Source organism: Choloepus didactylus, chromosome 8, assembly GCF_015220235.1.
Source record: "Choloepus didactylus isolate mChoDid1 chromosome 8, mChoDid1.pri, whole genome shotgun sequence".
In the NCBI taxonomy this organism is placed as follows: Eukaryota; Metazoa; Chordata; class Mammalia; order Pilosa; family Megalonychidae; genus Choloepus; species Choloepus didactylus.
This window is the reverse complement of record NC_051314.1, coordinates 25,598,174-25,613,570: the sequence shown is the minus strand read 5'-3', so window position 1 is coordinate 25,613,570 and position 15,397 is coordinate 25,598,174. Positions and strand designations below refer to the sequence as shown.

The window sequence follows — 15,397 nt, the reverse complement described above, 5'->3', positions numbered from 1 at the left end:
AAAATGAAGTGCCTCTTTAAATGAGAGGTCTAACCGGTTCTGCCTGGAACAGCTGGTGTTCCTGCAGGACAGAATGAAAAATGTTGTTGTTTCTTTCCAGGGGCAAATTCTGGCAAACGATGCAGCAATGGAAGAAATTGAGGTCGTTGCCAAAAATGGCCGAATTTATACACTGGCTGGCGTTCTCGTCCCTCCCTCCATTGTCCCAATCCTGCCCCACCGGTGTGATGAAACAAAGAGAGAAATGAAACTGGTAAGAAACTAGGGAAACAAAGAAGAGCAACTAAACAGCCACTCAGAACAGACAACATTCCACTGCTGTCAATTCTGAGGAAGCTGACAAGAGTTTTAGCCACAGGAGCCTCGCCCCTTAGGGGATCCTGTCTTCAGGAAGGGGCAGGTGACCACAAGGTTGTATCTCATAATCTGTGAACCAAATTTCCTTGGGAAATTTCCAGAGTAACAGATGCTGCCCAAAGATCCAGGATCAGAAGGAGGTTTTCTTCACCCATGGGATTTAGGAGGCATCTCCTTCCTCTTCCTCCCCCCACCCCCACCATCACCTGGGACCGCCCTGCTCCAGGTCCATGGCTTTACTCTCTCTAAAGGGGACTTAAAATAGAATTTCTTCTCCGGTAGAAGCTCTAGCTATCTAATCAGTCAGTCTGTAGCTCTTTTCAAATACCAAATTTTTTGTTGCCCTCTAATGGCCTTTCCTGTTTCCATAGAAACTTTTTGGCTCTGCTAGTTTTAATCAGAGTGCCCCAAATTTCATCACTGTTGTGCATGGTTCTCATGGAAACCAGAACCCTAAAGGTGCAGCAATAAAAGGTTTGAGTCTCTTTTCAGGACACTTGAATAACTCCTTGACTGTTCTTACAATATCCTTGGAACATGGAGGTCGAACAAGGAATAATGGCTCTGTATTATAGATTTTATTTTATAAATCCCTCTTCCTGTTATGTCGGCAGAAAATAGCTGGTTAAGCACCAGGCATGAGAGTATGGCTGGTTTCTTTGATTCTAGAATTCTTAATTAATGTAATAACTCTGATATATTTTAACCGTTTAATGCAATAACTCTGATATATTTTAACCTATTTGAATGGTACTAGTCTTCCATACCTGTCAGATACCACCTGGTGCATTTGATTCAATTCTGATTCAATTTTTAAGAGCAACAGAAACACCATTATTTTTTCAGACAGCCCCTGGCAGTAATTTATGTTTGATTCATTTTTTGGACACCAGATTGACATGTGCATCACCTGGCTGAGACTAGGGTGAGGATCAGAACAGGCTACATGGAAGTAGTAGGATCTCCTACCCCAAAGGGGAAACTTTTGGAAAACCAGGTCCTCTGCAGAAAAAAAGGAAGGGATGGGGAGTCAGTGATGAGACTTATTCTTCAGAGCTCCCGCATCCCAAGCTGCTGCCATTCAGGTTCAAGGAAAGAAGGATGTAAAGAGACAGAGACAGCCCTAACTGCCCGCCTTTTTGCAGGGTTGTTCTCTTTCAGGTTATTCGAAAGCTTGTTCTCCATCTTTGTGAAAGATGGAATAAAAATGTGGCTTTGAGCTGCAACTCAAAACATTTTGGTTTGATATGGAAAAGGATTCCCCAATAGCTGCTTTAGAATGAAGTCTTCTTTGTTAATCTCTTCAGTTTTAAAGTCAAGCCTCTTTGCTCTGCATAGTCTAGGATGGTTTTCATTGAGTCTATTAAAAATCTGAATTTATTACACAGAAAGTTTTCAGAGCAGAGTTTATTATATGGAGAGAGTAGGAGTAGCTGGTACTCTTTAGAAGTCCCCAGTTGTCACCAGGCTGAAACTGTAGTTTCCCTTGGGTATGGATATTTGGATTATAGAAGTTGAATAAATAACACTCTGCACTAGTTAGGGTGTCTACAGGAAATAGAATGTTTTCCAGATGGTTCAAATGAAGGGACTTTAATGAAGATGCTATTGCAGACCTGTGGGCAGGTCTAAGGAAACAAGTTATGGAGGTTCCAGGGAAACATCCAGGGAGAAGCAATGTCAGGAAGGGATTACCAGTTCAGGACCAAAGTGCCAGGGCTTTGGGAGGGATTGGGGGATTGGCAAGGAGGAGGAATGGAGTTAACGGCACCCAGTCAGAGCAGGAAGAGTGGAAGGGGTGAAATCCATCACAAGCTGTTAGGACATTGCCAAAGTATAGAGGAGACAGGGAAGAAATACCTTGACCTTGTTCTCCCACCACCAATATCCTGCTGATCCCTCACATTGGCCAAAACCAATTTGAAGCTGGCAAGGGAGCCCAAGGGTCTCCCTCCTGGGGAATGGATCCAGGTTGAGAAAGTCAGAAAATAGATCTGGAGAGAATTGGAGGCATGTGCCCATTTCTTCCCCTCTGAATTCAGAACCAATTGCAGGAGAAGCACAGGAGACTGAAAGGCAGAGTTTAAATGTTCGGCTTTATTATCACTAAGCTAATTGGAGAGTGTGGCTTTAAGTCTGTGGCCAAGGCTAATATTTTGTCCCTGGCCCAGGTGGGTAACTGCAGGGTCCCTTTCAGGGGCAGAGGACTCTCTGCATGGCAGTGGGTCTCTCAGAAACCTGCGGCCTGTGGGCAGGCTGAGTCTGAAAGAGGGAGAGGCAGGGACTGCTCCAAGCAGGCTCAGATCCTGCTCCCAAAACTGATGTCATCACTTTGCTCCTTTCTAGGGAGGCATCTGTGGGGGCTGGACAGAGACCAGGAGTGGAACTGTGGAGGAGCTCCCTTCACAGGGGGGAGGCAGGAGGTGCCCTGACTTCCTCTTCTAGAAACACCTGCACTGACCTGAGGTCTTTCCTTCCAGGGCACTTGCGTGAGCTGCTCCCTGGTGTACTGGAGCACCTGTCCTGCCAACTCTGAGCCCACAGTGAGTGTGACGGCTTCACGACACCACACACCATCCGAGCCATCCCACTCATGTGGTTTCTCATAACTTTTCTCTTTAAACAATATTCATTCCAACTGGGGTCATATAAGATTAGCTCTTAGCCTACTATTTGAGGGATGGTAGAAAGGGAACCCACAAACCTGTGTTTGAACCCTCGCTCTTCAACCCTAGGCAAGTTAGTTAGCCTTTTGACTTGAATTTTATTCATCTGTAAATAATAATAATAATAATAGGATTAGCATAGATTAAAATTCAAGCACAATACCTAAATCAAGTAGCCACTCAGTAAAGCTCCCTATTTTACATTCCCTTCTTAAATAAAATCCTGTGTTTGTATTTGCTCTTCCCAAGCATTGTTCTGGAGAGAAATACAAGAAAATGACCCCAGGACCATCAAAACTTTTTAAAGTTTGATTGAATTCAGCGCATAATCAGAGGATCAATTAGATATTAGACATAGTAGTTGGTTCTGAGAGCATAAGAGGAGTCAGATACAGTTTGTTTTTGCCTGGAGAAGCTTTAATCTAAAGAGGAAAACAGAGAATTGTACAAAAATCTATAATTCACATGCCAAGGACTTTATCAATGGCAAAGCAAACTGCTCTAAGCAAAGTCGATGATAGACATTTCTGCCTATAAGTTAGTCATAAGAAAGGGCTTCCTAAACAGCAGGTTCAGTAAGCACTGCATCACTAAGGAGGATGATGACTTCTTTAATGTGTAATCCTATTGTGAAATATTTAATAAGCAAAACATTCAAATAAAATAGGCACAGGTGTTCAGCTATTTCTGTTACTCAGTGGAACAGTCATCCCCATGAGCCCTTTGTGATGCTGGGACTCAACCAGGGAATATGGAGAGGGAGGGGGAAATGGCTTCCCAGTGACTGTTTGGTGCCCGACACCGTTCTCATGGTTTTATGCAGCGGCCCTACGAGGTAGGTACTGTACCCTTAGAATCACAACCATTTGGGGAACGGTTGGGGGATGAAGGCAAGGAAACATAAAGTACCTTGCACAAGGTCACAGCTACTGTGTAGCAGAGCTGTGATTTGGCTCAAGGCAGCCTGACTCCAGCCTAGGAAAGAGGAGGGAGAGCAGAAGGAAAGGGAGATGGGACCCGTGGGCAGGAGCCAAGAGACCCCACTACTACCCCCTCCTGGGCTCCCCTGGTCTGTACACCTGGGGTAATTATCCTGGGGCCCAAGGAGAGCGCTGGAATGATTCTGTCACCTGATCCATGAGCACATGGCTCTCTGTCTCTAGGCTAAAAACAGAAGGAAATGTCAAATTTCTGGCCTGGTCAGAGATAGCAGCTTAGACACCCTGGGTTGTCAGTTTTGGTTGTGTGGGGGTTTTAGGATTTTTTTTTTTTTAACCTTATGTAGAGTTACAAAACTTGAAAACACATCTTCCTGCTTTATGGTTGTTCATCCGATCCCCTCCTCCCAGGAAAGACATGTCCGCTGAGACCAACAAATCTGTCACCTTGTTGATTTAAGAACACCAGACTGTTTAATGGAAAGACTTCACTTAACCACTCCAACTTACCTTTGTCTTGTTTTCTCTCCCTATGGGAGTAAGAATACGCTCCCCTTTTGCCAGTTAATTCTCAGTGTTTATGAAGTAAGCTTCAAGGGGTGCACAGACATCTCTAGATCTAGGAGGGCTCCTTCAATAGCCCCTTTAGAGTATTCAGAAAATAGATGCCCAGCCCTCAAGCACGCACAGCCCCGAGACATTCCACTTTCTTCCCAAAGGCCCAGACCGTGTCCTTTCTGCTACAGGCCAAGGGCAGGCGACGCTGACATCAGATATGTAAAGAGCTTTCTAGGGAGAAGAGAAGATACATTTTTTGAACCTACAGAAGGTAAAAGTAGCACCAATTAGTAGAAGTTTAGAAGGAGGCCGATTTTAGTTTATCGGAGGCACATTTCAAGATGGAAATCAGCAGCCTCAGTGACTTCAGAAGTCCTTTAAATATATGAGATTTTATGATTTTAGAGTCTGTGATGTTCTTGTTGCTCTTTTTTTAGCAAGACCCTAAAAATAAAGGGCAAGCTTGACATAAACATTTATTTAACATTCAGTTTGAGCCAGAAACTAAATTCTTGTGACAACACTTCGGGTTGGCATTAGTGTCCCATTTTACAGATGGACCTTGTCTGGGAGCTTAAAGTCAGTAGGTGGTGGGGCCCATTCTCTGGACCTGCCACTTAGTAACAGTGTTCCTTAGAAAGACGATTCAACCTGTCTGGGCCTCAGTTTCCACATCTGTAAAAGAGGGATGGACTGAACTCTCTATCTTGGGGCTTTCCCTTAGGAAGCTTGTTGCTACAAAGGAGAGGCTAAACCTGCTTATAATTGTGGCTAAGAGTCTCCCTCTGAGTGCCTCTTTGTTGCTCAAATGTGGCCCCCTCTCTCTCTCTCTCTCACTAAGCTACCTTGGCAGGTGAACTCACTGCCCTCCCCACTACGTGGGACCTGACTCCCAGGGGTGTAAATCTCCCTGGCAACACAGGACATGACTCTTGGGGATGAATCTGGATCCAACATTGTGGGATTAAGAGCATCTTCTTGACCAAAAGGGGGATGTGAAATGAAACGAAATAAAGTTTTAGTGGCTTAGAGATTTCAAATGGAGTCAAGAGGTCATTCTGGTGGACATCCTTATGCTCTATATAGATAACCCTTTTTAGGATTTAATATATTGGGATAGCTAGAAGTAAATACCTGAAACTATCCAACTCCAACCCAGTAGCCTTGACTTTGTATAACAATGTAGCTTACAATGGGTGACAGTGTGATTGTGAAAACCTCGCAGATCACACTCCCTTTATCCAGTGTATGGATGGATAAATAGAAAAAAGGGACAAAAAGCTAAATGAAAAATAGGATGGGAGGGGAAGGATGATTTGGGTGTTCTTTTTTACTTTTATTTTTATTCTTATTCTTTCTGGTGTAAGAAAAATGTTCAAAAATAGATTGGGGTAATGAATGCATAACTATATGATGGTACTATGAACAGTTGATTGTATGCCATGGACAATTGTATGATTGTACAGTATGTGAATATATCTCAATAAAACTGAATTTAATTTTTTTTTAAAAAAAAGAGGGATGGAAAATACCCACCTGGAGTTGTTCTCAGGATTGATGGACTCATGCATACAATGTGACTGGCCCATATGAGTCCTCAGAGAATGATAGTTCTGGGTCATGGGTAATTATAGATGATTATGAGTGGCACCAGGCATTAGAGAATGGAAGGTTGCATTTAAATCTGCCTCCATGCCTAAGAAAAAACTCAGACTATTGCTATTTTATTTGGTACATCTTTCTAAAAATTAGAGGTAGCCCCCTTCCTGGCTCCCAAATTTCTATGTAGGAGGAGCATAGGGGTGGCAATGGTGTGGAAGAGGAGGGTAGGTCCCATCCAGGTGAACGGAAAAGCAGGCCCTGATCAGTTAGAGGCTTCTGCCACGGCACGGGAGGGGCAGAAGGTCACACGATGCATTGGGCAAACCCTGCCCTGTATTTTACAAACGGGGAAAACAGAGACCTAAAGAGGGACAGGAACTTGCTCAAAGGGACATTGGGTGGCCAAGCTTTGACTTGGCCCCAAGTATGGTGGGTGGTCTGGTGTTCTTTTGTGACATGAGCAATAAAATGGAAAGCCTGGGGCCTCGTGCCCAGAGGACCTTGATGTGCTGACTGCAAATGCTTCTAATCGGCTTTTTTCCAGGCACTGTTCACGCACAAGTGTGTCTACACTGGCAGGACAAGAAGTCTGAAGAGTGGCTGTGCCAGATACTGTAACACCACTGTGCAGGTGAGGCACGTGGGTGGCCAAGAAACTCGTGGCACTGGGCTGCCCCAGGGGCCCACATGGTCACAGGTTGGCTGTGGGGCCTTGGCCCTGTCTTCCTGCAGGCAACTAAGGGTAGAGTCTCTGCCTGGAGGTCGAGTTGTCCAGTCCCCTGCATCCAACGCTCCAAGGTCCCTTAGCCTTCTTAACATAAAGCCTACAACCTGTTATTTTTTCCTTTAACTTTTTATTGTGGCAACATATTTACAGCTCAAAAATTTCCCTTTTTAACCACTTTCAAGCATGCAATTCGGTGGCCTTATTTACATTCACAGTGTTGTGCTACCATCACCACCACCCATGACTCAAACTTTTCCATCACCCCAAACAGAAACCCTGCACCCATTAAGCACTAACTCCCCATTCCTCCCCACCTCCCCATCCCTGGTAACCTGTACTCTATGTTTTTATGGATTTGCTTACTCTGGTACTGGATTTAAGTGGAGTCGTACAATACCTATCCTTTTGTGTCTGTCTTTTTTCACTCAGCATGATGTCTCCCAGGTTCATCCGCGTTGTAGCATGTATCAGAACACCATTCCTTTTATGGCTGATGATATTCCATTGTGTGGACAGAGCACCTTTTACTTACTCATTCATCTGTTGATGGAAACTTGGGTTCTTTCCACCTTTTGGAGATTGTGAATAATGCTGCTGTGAACATCGGTGTACAGATATCTGTTTGAGTCCCTGTTTTCAGTTCTTTGGGGTATATACCTAGGATTTGAATTTCCAGGTCATATGGTCATTCTATGTTCAACTTTATGAGGAAATACCAAACTGTTTTGGCTGCACCATTTTACATTCCCACTAACAATGTGTGAGGGTTCTGATTTCTCTGCATCCTCACCAACATTTGTTACTTTCTGATTTGTTAATATTAGCCATCCTTGTGAATGTGAAGTGATATCTCGGTGCTGTTTTGGAGCCCACACCCCAAACACTTCCCCAAAAGTCCTACCCTCTGCCTGTGTCTTGCGCCTGCCTCCTACCCGCATTCCTACCTCAAAGTATACCCCCTGCCATCCCCTCCCTCAGGAACGCACTTCCAGATTCTCTTGGGCCGGACTCATCTTTTAAGTCTACATTTAAATGTCACCTCCTCCATGAAGCCTTCCCCAACCAGCCAGTCCAAAGTGGCCTCCCCAGTCCTAACCCCACCCCTGTCCCACCTGCAGCCACTTTATTATGGTACTTTCCTTCATAGCACTTCCCACTCTCTTAAATTATCTTCCTTTATTATTATTTTTTTTTTTTAATTTGATGTCTGCTCCTCCCACTTGAACGCTGGCTCCATGCACACAGGGCCTTCCTCTGCCTTGTTCGCACTATTTTGACACCAGGCTGGCACCCATGGAAGGTGCACAGTAGATTTGTAGTGAACAGATGGCTGAGCTCCAGCCCCATCACCATCTGCAAAAGAAAAACACGATCTCATAAGGAGGAGCAAATACTGTTTATGATACGAATGGAAATGAGAATGTCTCTCTTTTGAGGAATTGGTGCTCTGTTTGGGGTCTCAAGGGGCAACACACATTTTGTTTCTCAGATCCCAAAGTGCTGCAAAGGCTACTATGGTCCCGACTGCAATCGATGTCCGGGAGTCTTCTTGAAGCCATGCTCTGGAAATGGACAGGTGACAAGGACAGTTCCCATTGCACACATTTTCATGAATGCTGAAGTCAGGTTGAAAAATAATTTTAAAACAATTAAACAAAAAAAATTGTACAATGCTGGCCATTATTCCTCTGCAGATACTAAAAGAGCAGAGCTGTCTGCAGTAGGAGTTTCAGCCTGGTGGGGAAGCGGGGAGAAGATTAAAAAGGGAGGGGGTCCAGGGGTGCTGCTTCTGGTCTCTGCTTCCCTATTGCCAATTGCATGACCTCGGGCAACTCAGCAAGGCTGCCAGGCCCTTGCTTTCCTCCTGTGGGAGATACCAGGGTTGACCCGCATTGATCTCCAAGCTTCCTTCCAGGACTAAGATTTTATGATACTTTAAATATATCCGAACATAGTGCTGCCCAGTGATTGCTTTTTCTAACCCATCTGCAAAACCTAGTGAAATCTAAGTTCAAAAAATAATTCATCTGACATGGAGGTAAAAGTAGCTGTGATTCATATGGGGAAATTACAGATCTGTGCATTTAAGAAATCCACATCTAAAATACGGCTCTTTCGAGGGGGAAAGAAAAACTGATGCAACCCCAAGTGGGAAATACCATGGAGGCCAGGAGAATGGGGTGTCTGGGGCCGGTGGTCTGGAAGGCAGCTGGGGCCTCACTCTGATGCATGGTGATCAATTCAAGTCTAACCTTTCTGGGGCTGGAGGGTGGGGCGGGAAACGTATTCACCACCGAAGGCTGGGAACACTGCAATTTGAAGTCAGAACTGAGCAGTGAGAATCTGAGAGAAAGGTCTCCATTCATTCTGAAGGCTATCCCTTAAGCATAGTTGGGAGATGCGCGGTTCACCCTTGTAACTCCGCTTGAATATCCCTTAATGACTTCCCTTGAAGGTCAGTATCCTGCCTGACACCAATACAAAGCCCCTTCCTAAAGAGTTCCAAAGGGTTACTTGAAGTGGCATTGAATCTGAGTTCAAAGAAGTTAGGCTGTGAAACCAAAGCATTCGGGGACCCTTTTGAGGTGCATGTTGTTCTAACAGCCCCCGGGGCCTGCCTTTGCTCGCAGTGTGATGACGGCCTCAGTGGCAATGGGACATGCACCTGTGAGGATGGCTTCCAAGGCTCGCGGTGTCAATTCTGCTCTGATCCCCAAAAGTATGGACCTCGGTGTGACCAAAGTAAGTGGCACTTCCTTCTTCTCCTGAGCCATGATCCCTCTTGCACTGGGCAGCTGATGGTACGGCATGGTGTCTTACTGCACTTATGCCATCATCCCAGAGCCCTTCTTAAGCAGTGGTTCTCAAACTGTGGGTCCCGACCAGCAGAGATTCTCATTTAGTAGGCCTGGGGGGGTGGGGGAGGGGGCGAGAATTGGCATTTCTAACAAGTTCTCAGGTAATGCTGACACTGCTGGTCCTGAAGCCACACTTTGAGAACCCCTTTCCACATACCTGAAGCAATAGTGGGTTCTGTATCAAAATAGACTTGCTCCCTGCCTTTCAAGCCCTCCTCTTCTGTCAGCTCTTTCATTTGCAAGATGTTTGGCCTTTGACAAGTTCCTATACCTCTCCGTGCTTGTTTCCTCATCTGTAAAATGGGGTTGATGATAATAACTACCTCATAGAATTAATGCAGTCATGAATAGGAAGCACTTGTCTTAGAACAATGCCTAGCATATACTATGCATTATGAATATTAGTTACTATTATTTATTATTGCCATTACTGTTATTCTAAGTTCAGTGACATAAATGTCAAGATGCCTGTAGAACATGTAGAAAGTTCCGTGACACTAAATGTTGACAAATGCAGTTATATAATCATAAAAAATGCATTGTGTTCTTTAAAATGGCATCATGCTTGTATTTCTGTTTATTTTTAGATATGTATGTCTAATTTAGCATTAGAAATTAATAATAGAGTAAAATGAATGGCTAAGTGCTTGCTGTGGTAGAGTCAGACCAACTTGGAGTTACATCCCCATTCTGTAACTTACTGGCTGCGTTACCTTGGAAAAGGTCTCTCACTGAGCCTCAGTTTCCCCATCTATAAAATAAAGATTACATTGGTATCCATGTCATAGGTTGTTGACAGGATTAAGTTAGGGCTTTTAGCACTGAGTGAACCTAGCAAGTAATTGATAGATGAAGCTGTTCTTATTAATATTACTACTAACCCTGTATGTTTGACAAAAAATACTCAAACCTTCCTGTCTGTTACCTTGTTTGATCTTCACAACTACCTCTCCAGATGGGTGGAAAACCACAGCACAATGGAGTTAGGGATTCTGAATGCTGTTCCCATTTCCTTTTTGCCAAACAAGGCTTCTAAGGGGAAAAAAAAAAAAAAAAAAACACCACCACCACCACAACAACAAAAAAACACCAAAGTGCCTGATGATGTTGACATTTTTGCCCACCATCTCACACAGGAGCCTCCTCTTCTTTCTGGGATCTTGTTCCCAGCAAACTAAACCCTGAAGTCCTCAAAAGTTTGTAAAACTTTTTTTTGTTTTCAATCCAGCTGTGGTTTTCTTGCTCCCCTCACTTGTGCTTCTCTTCTCTTTCCTGGACTTTGGCTCCAAGCACCCACACAAACTCCTCTCCCATCAGTCTCTTCCAGGACAAAACCTCAGACTCCTTCCTCTCTGGCTGTATTTCCAGCCCCCAAATCCTTGCCACCTCTGATGAGACCCTCTGTGCCCATCTTTTCACTCCCCCAGGCAGGGGAGCCTGAGTCTGCTGAGCTCATGTGGCAATTTAAAAATACCTGGAATCAAAAGCAAAGTAGTCAGCCAACAATAAAGTGACCCAGGGATGTAGAAATGCCAGTTTTATAAGAATCTACTATTTATACATAGTCAGTAATAGAAATGGACTTTAAAGGCTTGGGCTCAAGTACTTGCTTTGGAACTTAGCAGCAAGGTGAACAAATTGCTTCACCTCTCTGGGCCTCGGTTTCTTCATCTGGAAAAAGGGGATTATAAAAATACCTCTCTTCTGGGTTTGTGGTGACTATTAATAAGATAGCTCATGTTTAAGGCTAGTCAATCCCTAGAACAAAGTCAGTGGTCAAATACTGGCCATTAGTTATCATTGGTTTCCAGGAACAAAGAGCAAAGAATAAAGGCATGAGCTACCTATCAGGACCATGTCGTGGTAGAGAAATCACTTCTGTTTATTCCATAATACCTTAGGAAAAGGTGATAAATTTCGTGACTAAAGCCTCCAACCACAAAGCATAAAGCAGTTGAAAATTGAGTTCCTTGGCCTCTTTCACACCATTACAACCTGCCCTCATCCTTGAGACTCTAAGAAGCTGCAGCTGGAGCCTCGGCCCCAGGTTCCACTCAAACTGGAGAGAGGAAGGGACCAGAAGAGGAGATCCTGTCCTCCATGATGTCGGGTCCACTGCTAAGCTTGCTCTCCCAGACCTGAATGTTCCTCTCCCTCTCTTTCAGAATGTCTGTGTGTTCATGGAATGTGCAATAACAGGATAGACAGTGATGGGGCCTGTCTTGCCGGCACGTGCAGAGACGGCTCTGCTGGAAAATTCTGCGACAAGCAGATCTCAGCCTGTGGGCCCTACATGCAGTTCTGCCATATCCATGCCTCCTGTGAATACAGCAATGGGACAGCCAGGTAGGTCTTGGAGGGCCAAGGCTTTAATCACCTGCAGCCAAACCTATATCTCACTCCTTGGTAAGCTAAGGCCTCTTCTCTCCAGCTGACAGTGCGGCTTTTGTGGAGGAAAAAACCTCCAGTGAAGGTGGGTTCAAATTGCAGCATTTTCCGCTTTGAAATTTACCAACTGTGTGACCTTGGGCAAGTTACTTAACCTCTCTGAGCCTCGCTTTCCTCATTAGAACAAGAAAAATGATGTTACCTACCTTGCCGGGCACTTGTGAAGATTAGAATAACTAATATTCACTTTACTGAATATATATTCAGTATATATACTGAATAGCAGTATATATACTAGAAAAGCATTCTAGTATGTATACTAGAATATAAAAGATTTTTAATTATGGAAACAGTAATTATTATCATCACTTATGTGAAGGAAATGAAGATTTGTTGACCAACCTTCAAACTCTTTAAAAATGCCTTTACTTCCTAACAGCTCCCCATTAAAGAAAACTGCATCTGTGGTCAATGTCTCACTGTTCTGGTTTGCTAATGCTGCCAGAATGCAAAACACCAGCAATGGATTGGCTTTTATAAGGGGGGTTTATTTGGTTACACAATTACAGTCTTAAGGCCTAAAGTGTCCAAGGTAACACATCAACCATCGGGTACCTTCACTGAAGGATGGCCATTGGTGTCCGGAAAACCTCTGTTAGCTGGGAAGGCACGTGGCTGGCATCTGCTCCAAAGTTCTGGTTTCAAAATGGCTTTCTCCCAGGATGTTCCACTCTAGGCTTCAGCTCCTCAAAAATGTCACTCTTAGTTGCTCTTGGGACGTTTGTCCTCTCTTAGCTTCTCTGGAGCAAAAGTCTGCTTTCAAAGGCCGTCTCCAAAATGTCTCTGTAAGCTGAAGCTCCTCTCTCGGCTCCTGTGCGTTCTTCAAAGAGTCCCTCTTGGCTTTAGCTCCTCTTCAAAATGTCACGCTCAGCTGCACTGAGTTCCTTCTGTTTGTCACCTCATTTATATGGCTCCAGTGATTTAATTTAGACTCAGCCTGAATGGCTGGGGTAACACCTCCATGGAAACCATCCAATTAGAGTTATTACCCACAGTTGGGTGGGGCACATTTCTATGCAAACAACCCAATTCAAACATTGCAACTTAATCCCCACTACTATGTCTGCCCCACAAGATTGCATCAAAGAATACAGCTTTTTCTGGGGGACATAATACATTCAAACCGGCACACTCACCATTTATTTCCTTGATACTGTCTAACATATGCAGTGGGTTCAGGGACAGGGGGACGGGGGTGGGGGCGGTCAGCTGAAATTTTCCTCTCTGAGAATATCTGGTTCAAAGGCAATAATCACCCAAAATATCCTGGGTGATGCAGAGGATATCTGGAATTCTTGGGTCCTATTTTTACACTTCTTTTCTTTTTTTAATTAAGTTTTATTGAGATATATTCACATACCATGCAGTCATCCACAGTGTACAATCAGCTGTTCACAGTATCATGATATAGTTATACATTCATCACCCCACTCACTTTTTGAACGTTTTCCTTAGTCCAAAAAGAATAAAAATAAGAATAAAAATAAAAGTAAAAAAGAATACCCAAAGCATTCCATTCCCCCACCCATCCCACCCTATTTTTCATTTAGTTTTTGTCCCTATTTTTCTACTTATCTGTCCGTACACAGTATAAAGGGAGTGTGAGCCACAAGTCACAGCATGTAAGCTACATAGTTATGCAGTCGTCTTCAAGAATCAAGGCTACTGGGTTGCAGTTCAACAGTTTCAGGTATTTCCTTCTGGCTATTCCAATACACTAATAATAATAAGGTATATCTCTAATATGCAGAAGAATAACCTCCAGAATCTCTCGACTCCATTTGAAATCTCTCCACCACTGAAACTATTTTGTTTCATTTTGCTTCCCCCTTTTGATCAAGAAGATTTTCTCCATTCCACAGTGCCGGGTTCAGGCTCATCCTGGAGTCACATCCTGCTTTGCCAGGGAGATTTACACCCCTAGGACTCATGTCCCATGTAGAGGGGAGGACAGTGGGTTCACCCGCCAAGGTGGCTTAGAGAGCGAGAGGCCACATGTGAGCAACAAAAAGGTTCTCTGGAGGTGACTCTTAGGCACGATTTTAAGTAGGCTTAGCCTCTCCTTTGCAGTAGCAAGTTTCATAAGGGCAAGCCCCAAGATAAAGGGTTTACAATGGTAGTCCCCAGTGCTTGTGAGAATATCAGTAATAACCCAAGTGGGGAAGCCCAATTTTTTCTGCATTTTTTCCCCAGTTCCTCAGGGGGTTTCTGCAAATACATTTTTATTCTCTGCCCAAATTACTTTGGGATGTTTCGGGATTTCTCACAAACCTGTACAAACCCACCAGATCTCACTTTCTATTCAAAGTTCCATGTAATTATATACACCACTTTTCTTAATTTGCAATTACATAGTTATTTATTTACTTGTTTATGACCTGTCTCCCCTACTAGAATGTCGGCTTTATGAGGCCAGAGACTATGTCTTCCCCCACCCAGCGCCACCCCACAATTGAATGATGGAAATGCATCTTCCTAAGGAGTTAGGAACTATTTCAGTTCATAAGGCAAAAATCCCACATACTGCAATTCACCTTAAAAACTCTTAATTCACCCACAAAGGATGGTAGACATGGGTCAGTATGTACTTTGTAGCCTTAGGAAAGTCCCTGCTGGCACAGATCACCCTGTTTCTTCATTTGGGCACTGGGTAAAGTATTTGGTTCCTAGAGGAACCTGGAGAAATGAAAAAAAAATTTTTTTCTCATTTTTGTGACGCACATATGACTGAATTTGCAGTAGTTACCTGGTGTTATGATGAATCCCCATGGTGTCCCCAGCACTGAGCACAGGGCACTTAATGAAAATTTGCTGAGCAAAGGAATGAAGGAGTGGCCCTGCATTGAACTGTCAGTGCCATGGCGGGACATTTTCCGAGGTGTGTGTCTGAGAGGGTGATGAGTCAGGAAACCATGTCAGGTGAGAAAATGAGGCCCTTGAGAATGTTCTGTCTGGAAAGGAGAAAACCTGAGGAACCAAAGAATGGAGAGGGAGAAGGATCTCACCTGAGGACGATTTTCAAGCATTTTCAGAGCTGTCACTCAGAAGATGAGAGGACGGAGTTGTTCCCTGCTGAACCAGAGGTGGTAACTAGTAAAAGTGGGAGAGCTACAAAGAGGCAGACTCTAGTCCAATAACAGCAGAAAAGCTGCCACATTTGAGCCGTATTGGTGCCACATGCCCTGCCAAATGCTCCACGTGTGTCAGCTCATTTAATCTTCATACTAGCTATTATTACACCCA

At 44.0% G+C, this 15,397-nt stretch overlaps 1 protein-coding gene across 2 annotated transcripts in view; it reads left to right on the top strand.

Moving 5' to 3' along the window:
• The window catches only part of STAB2 (stabilin 2), a 163,146-nt gene that overhangs the window by 58,220 nt on the left and 89,529 nt on the right, over positions 1 to 15,397 (top strand). For both annotated transcript variants that reach the window (XM_037847099.1, XM_037847098.1), the window contains exons 18-23: positions 101 to 253; positions 2,838 to 2,900; positions 6,666 to 6,752; positions 8,338 to 8,424; positions 9,479 to 9,590; positions 11,872 to 12,052. In XM_037847099.1, the coding sequence (XP_037703027.1) occupies positions 101 to 253; positions 2,838 to 2,900; positions 6,666 to 6,752; positions 8,338 to 8,424; positions 9,479 to 9,590; positions 11,872 to 12,052 (683 nt within the window). The remainder of the gene's footprint in view (positions 1 to 100; positions 254 to 2,837; positions 2,901 to 6,665; positions 6,753 to 8,337; positions 8,425 to 9,478; positions 9,591 to 11,871; positions 12,053 to 15,397) is intronic.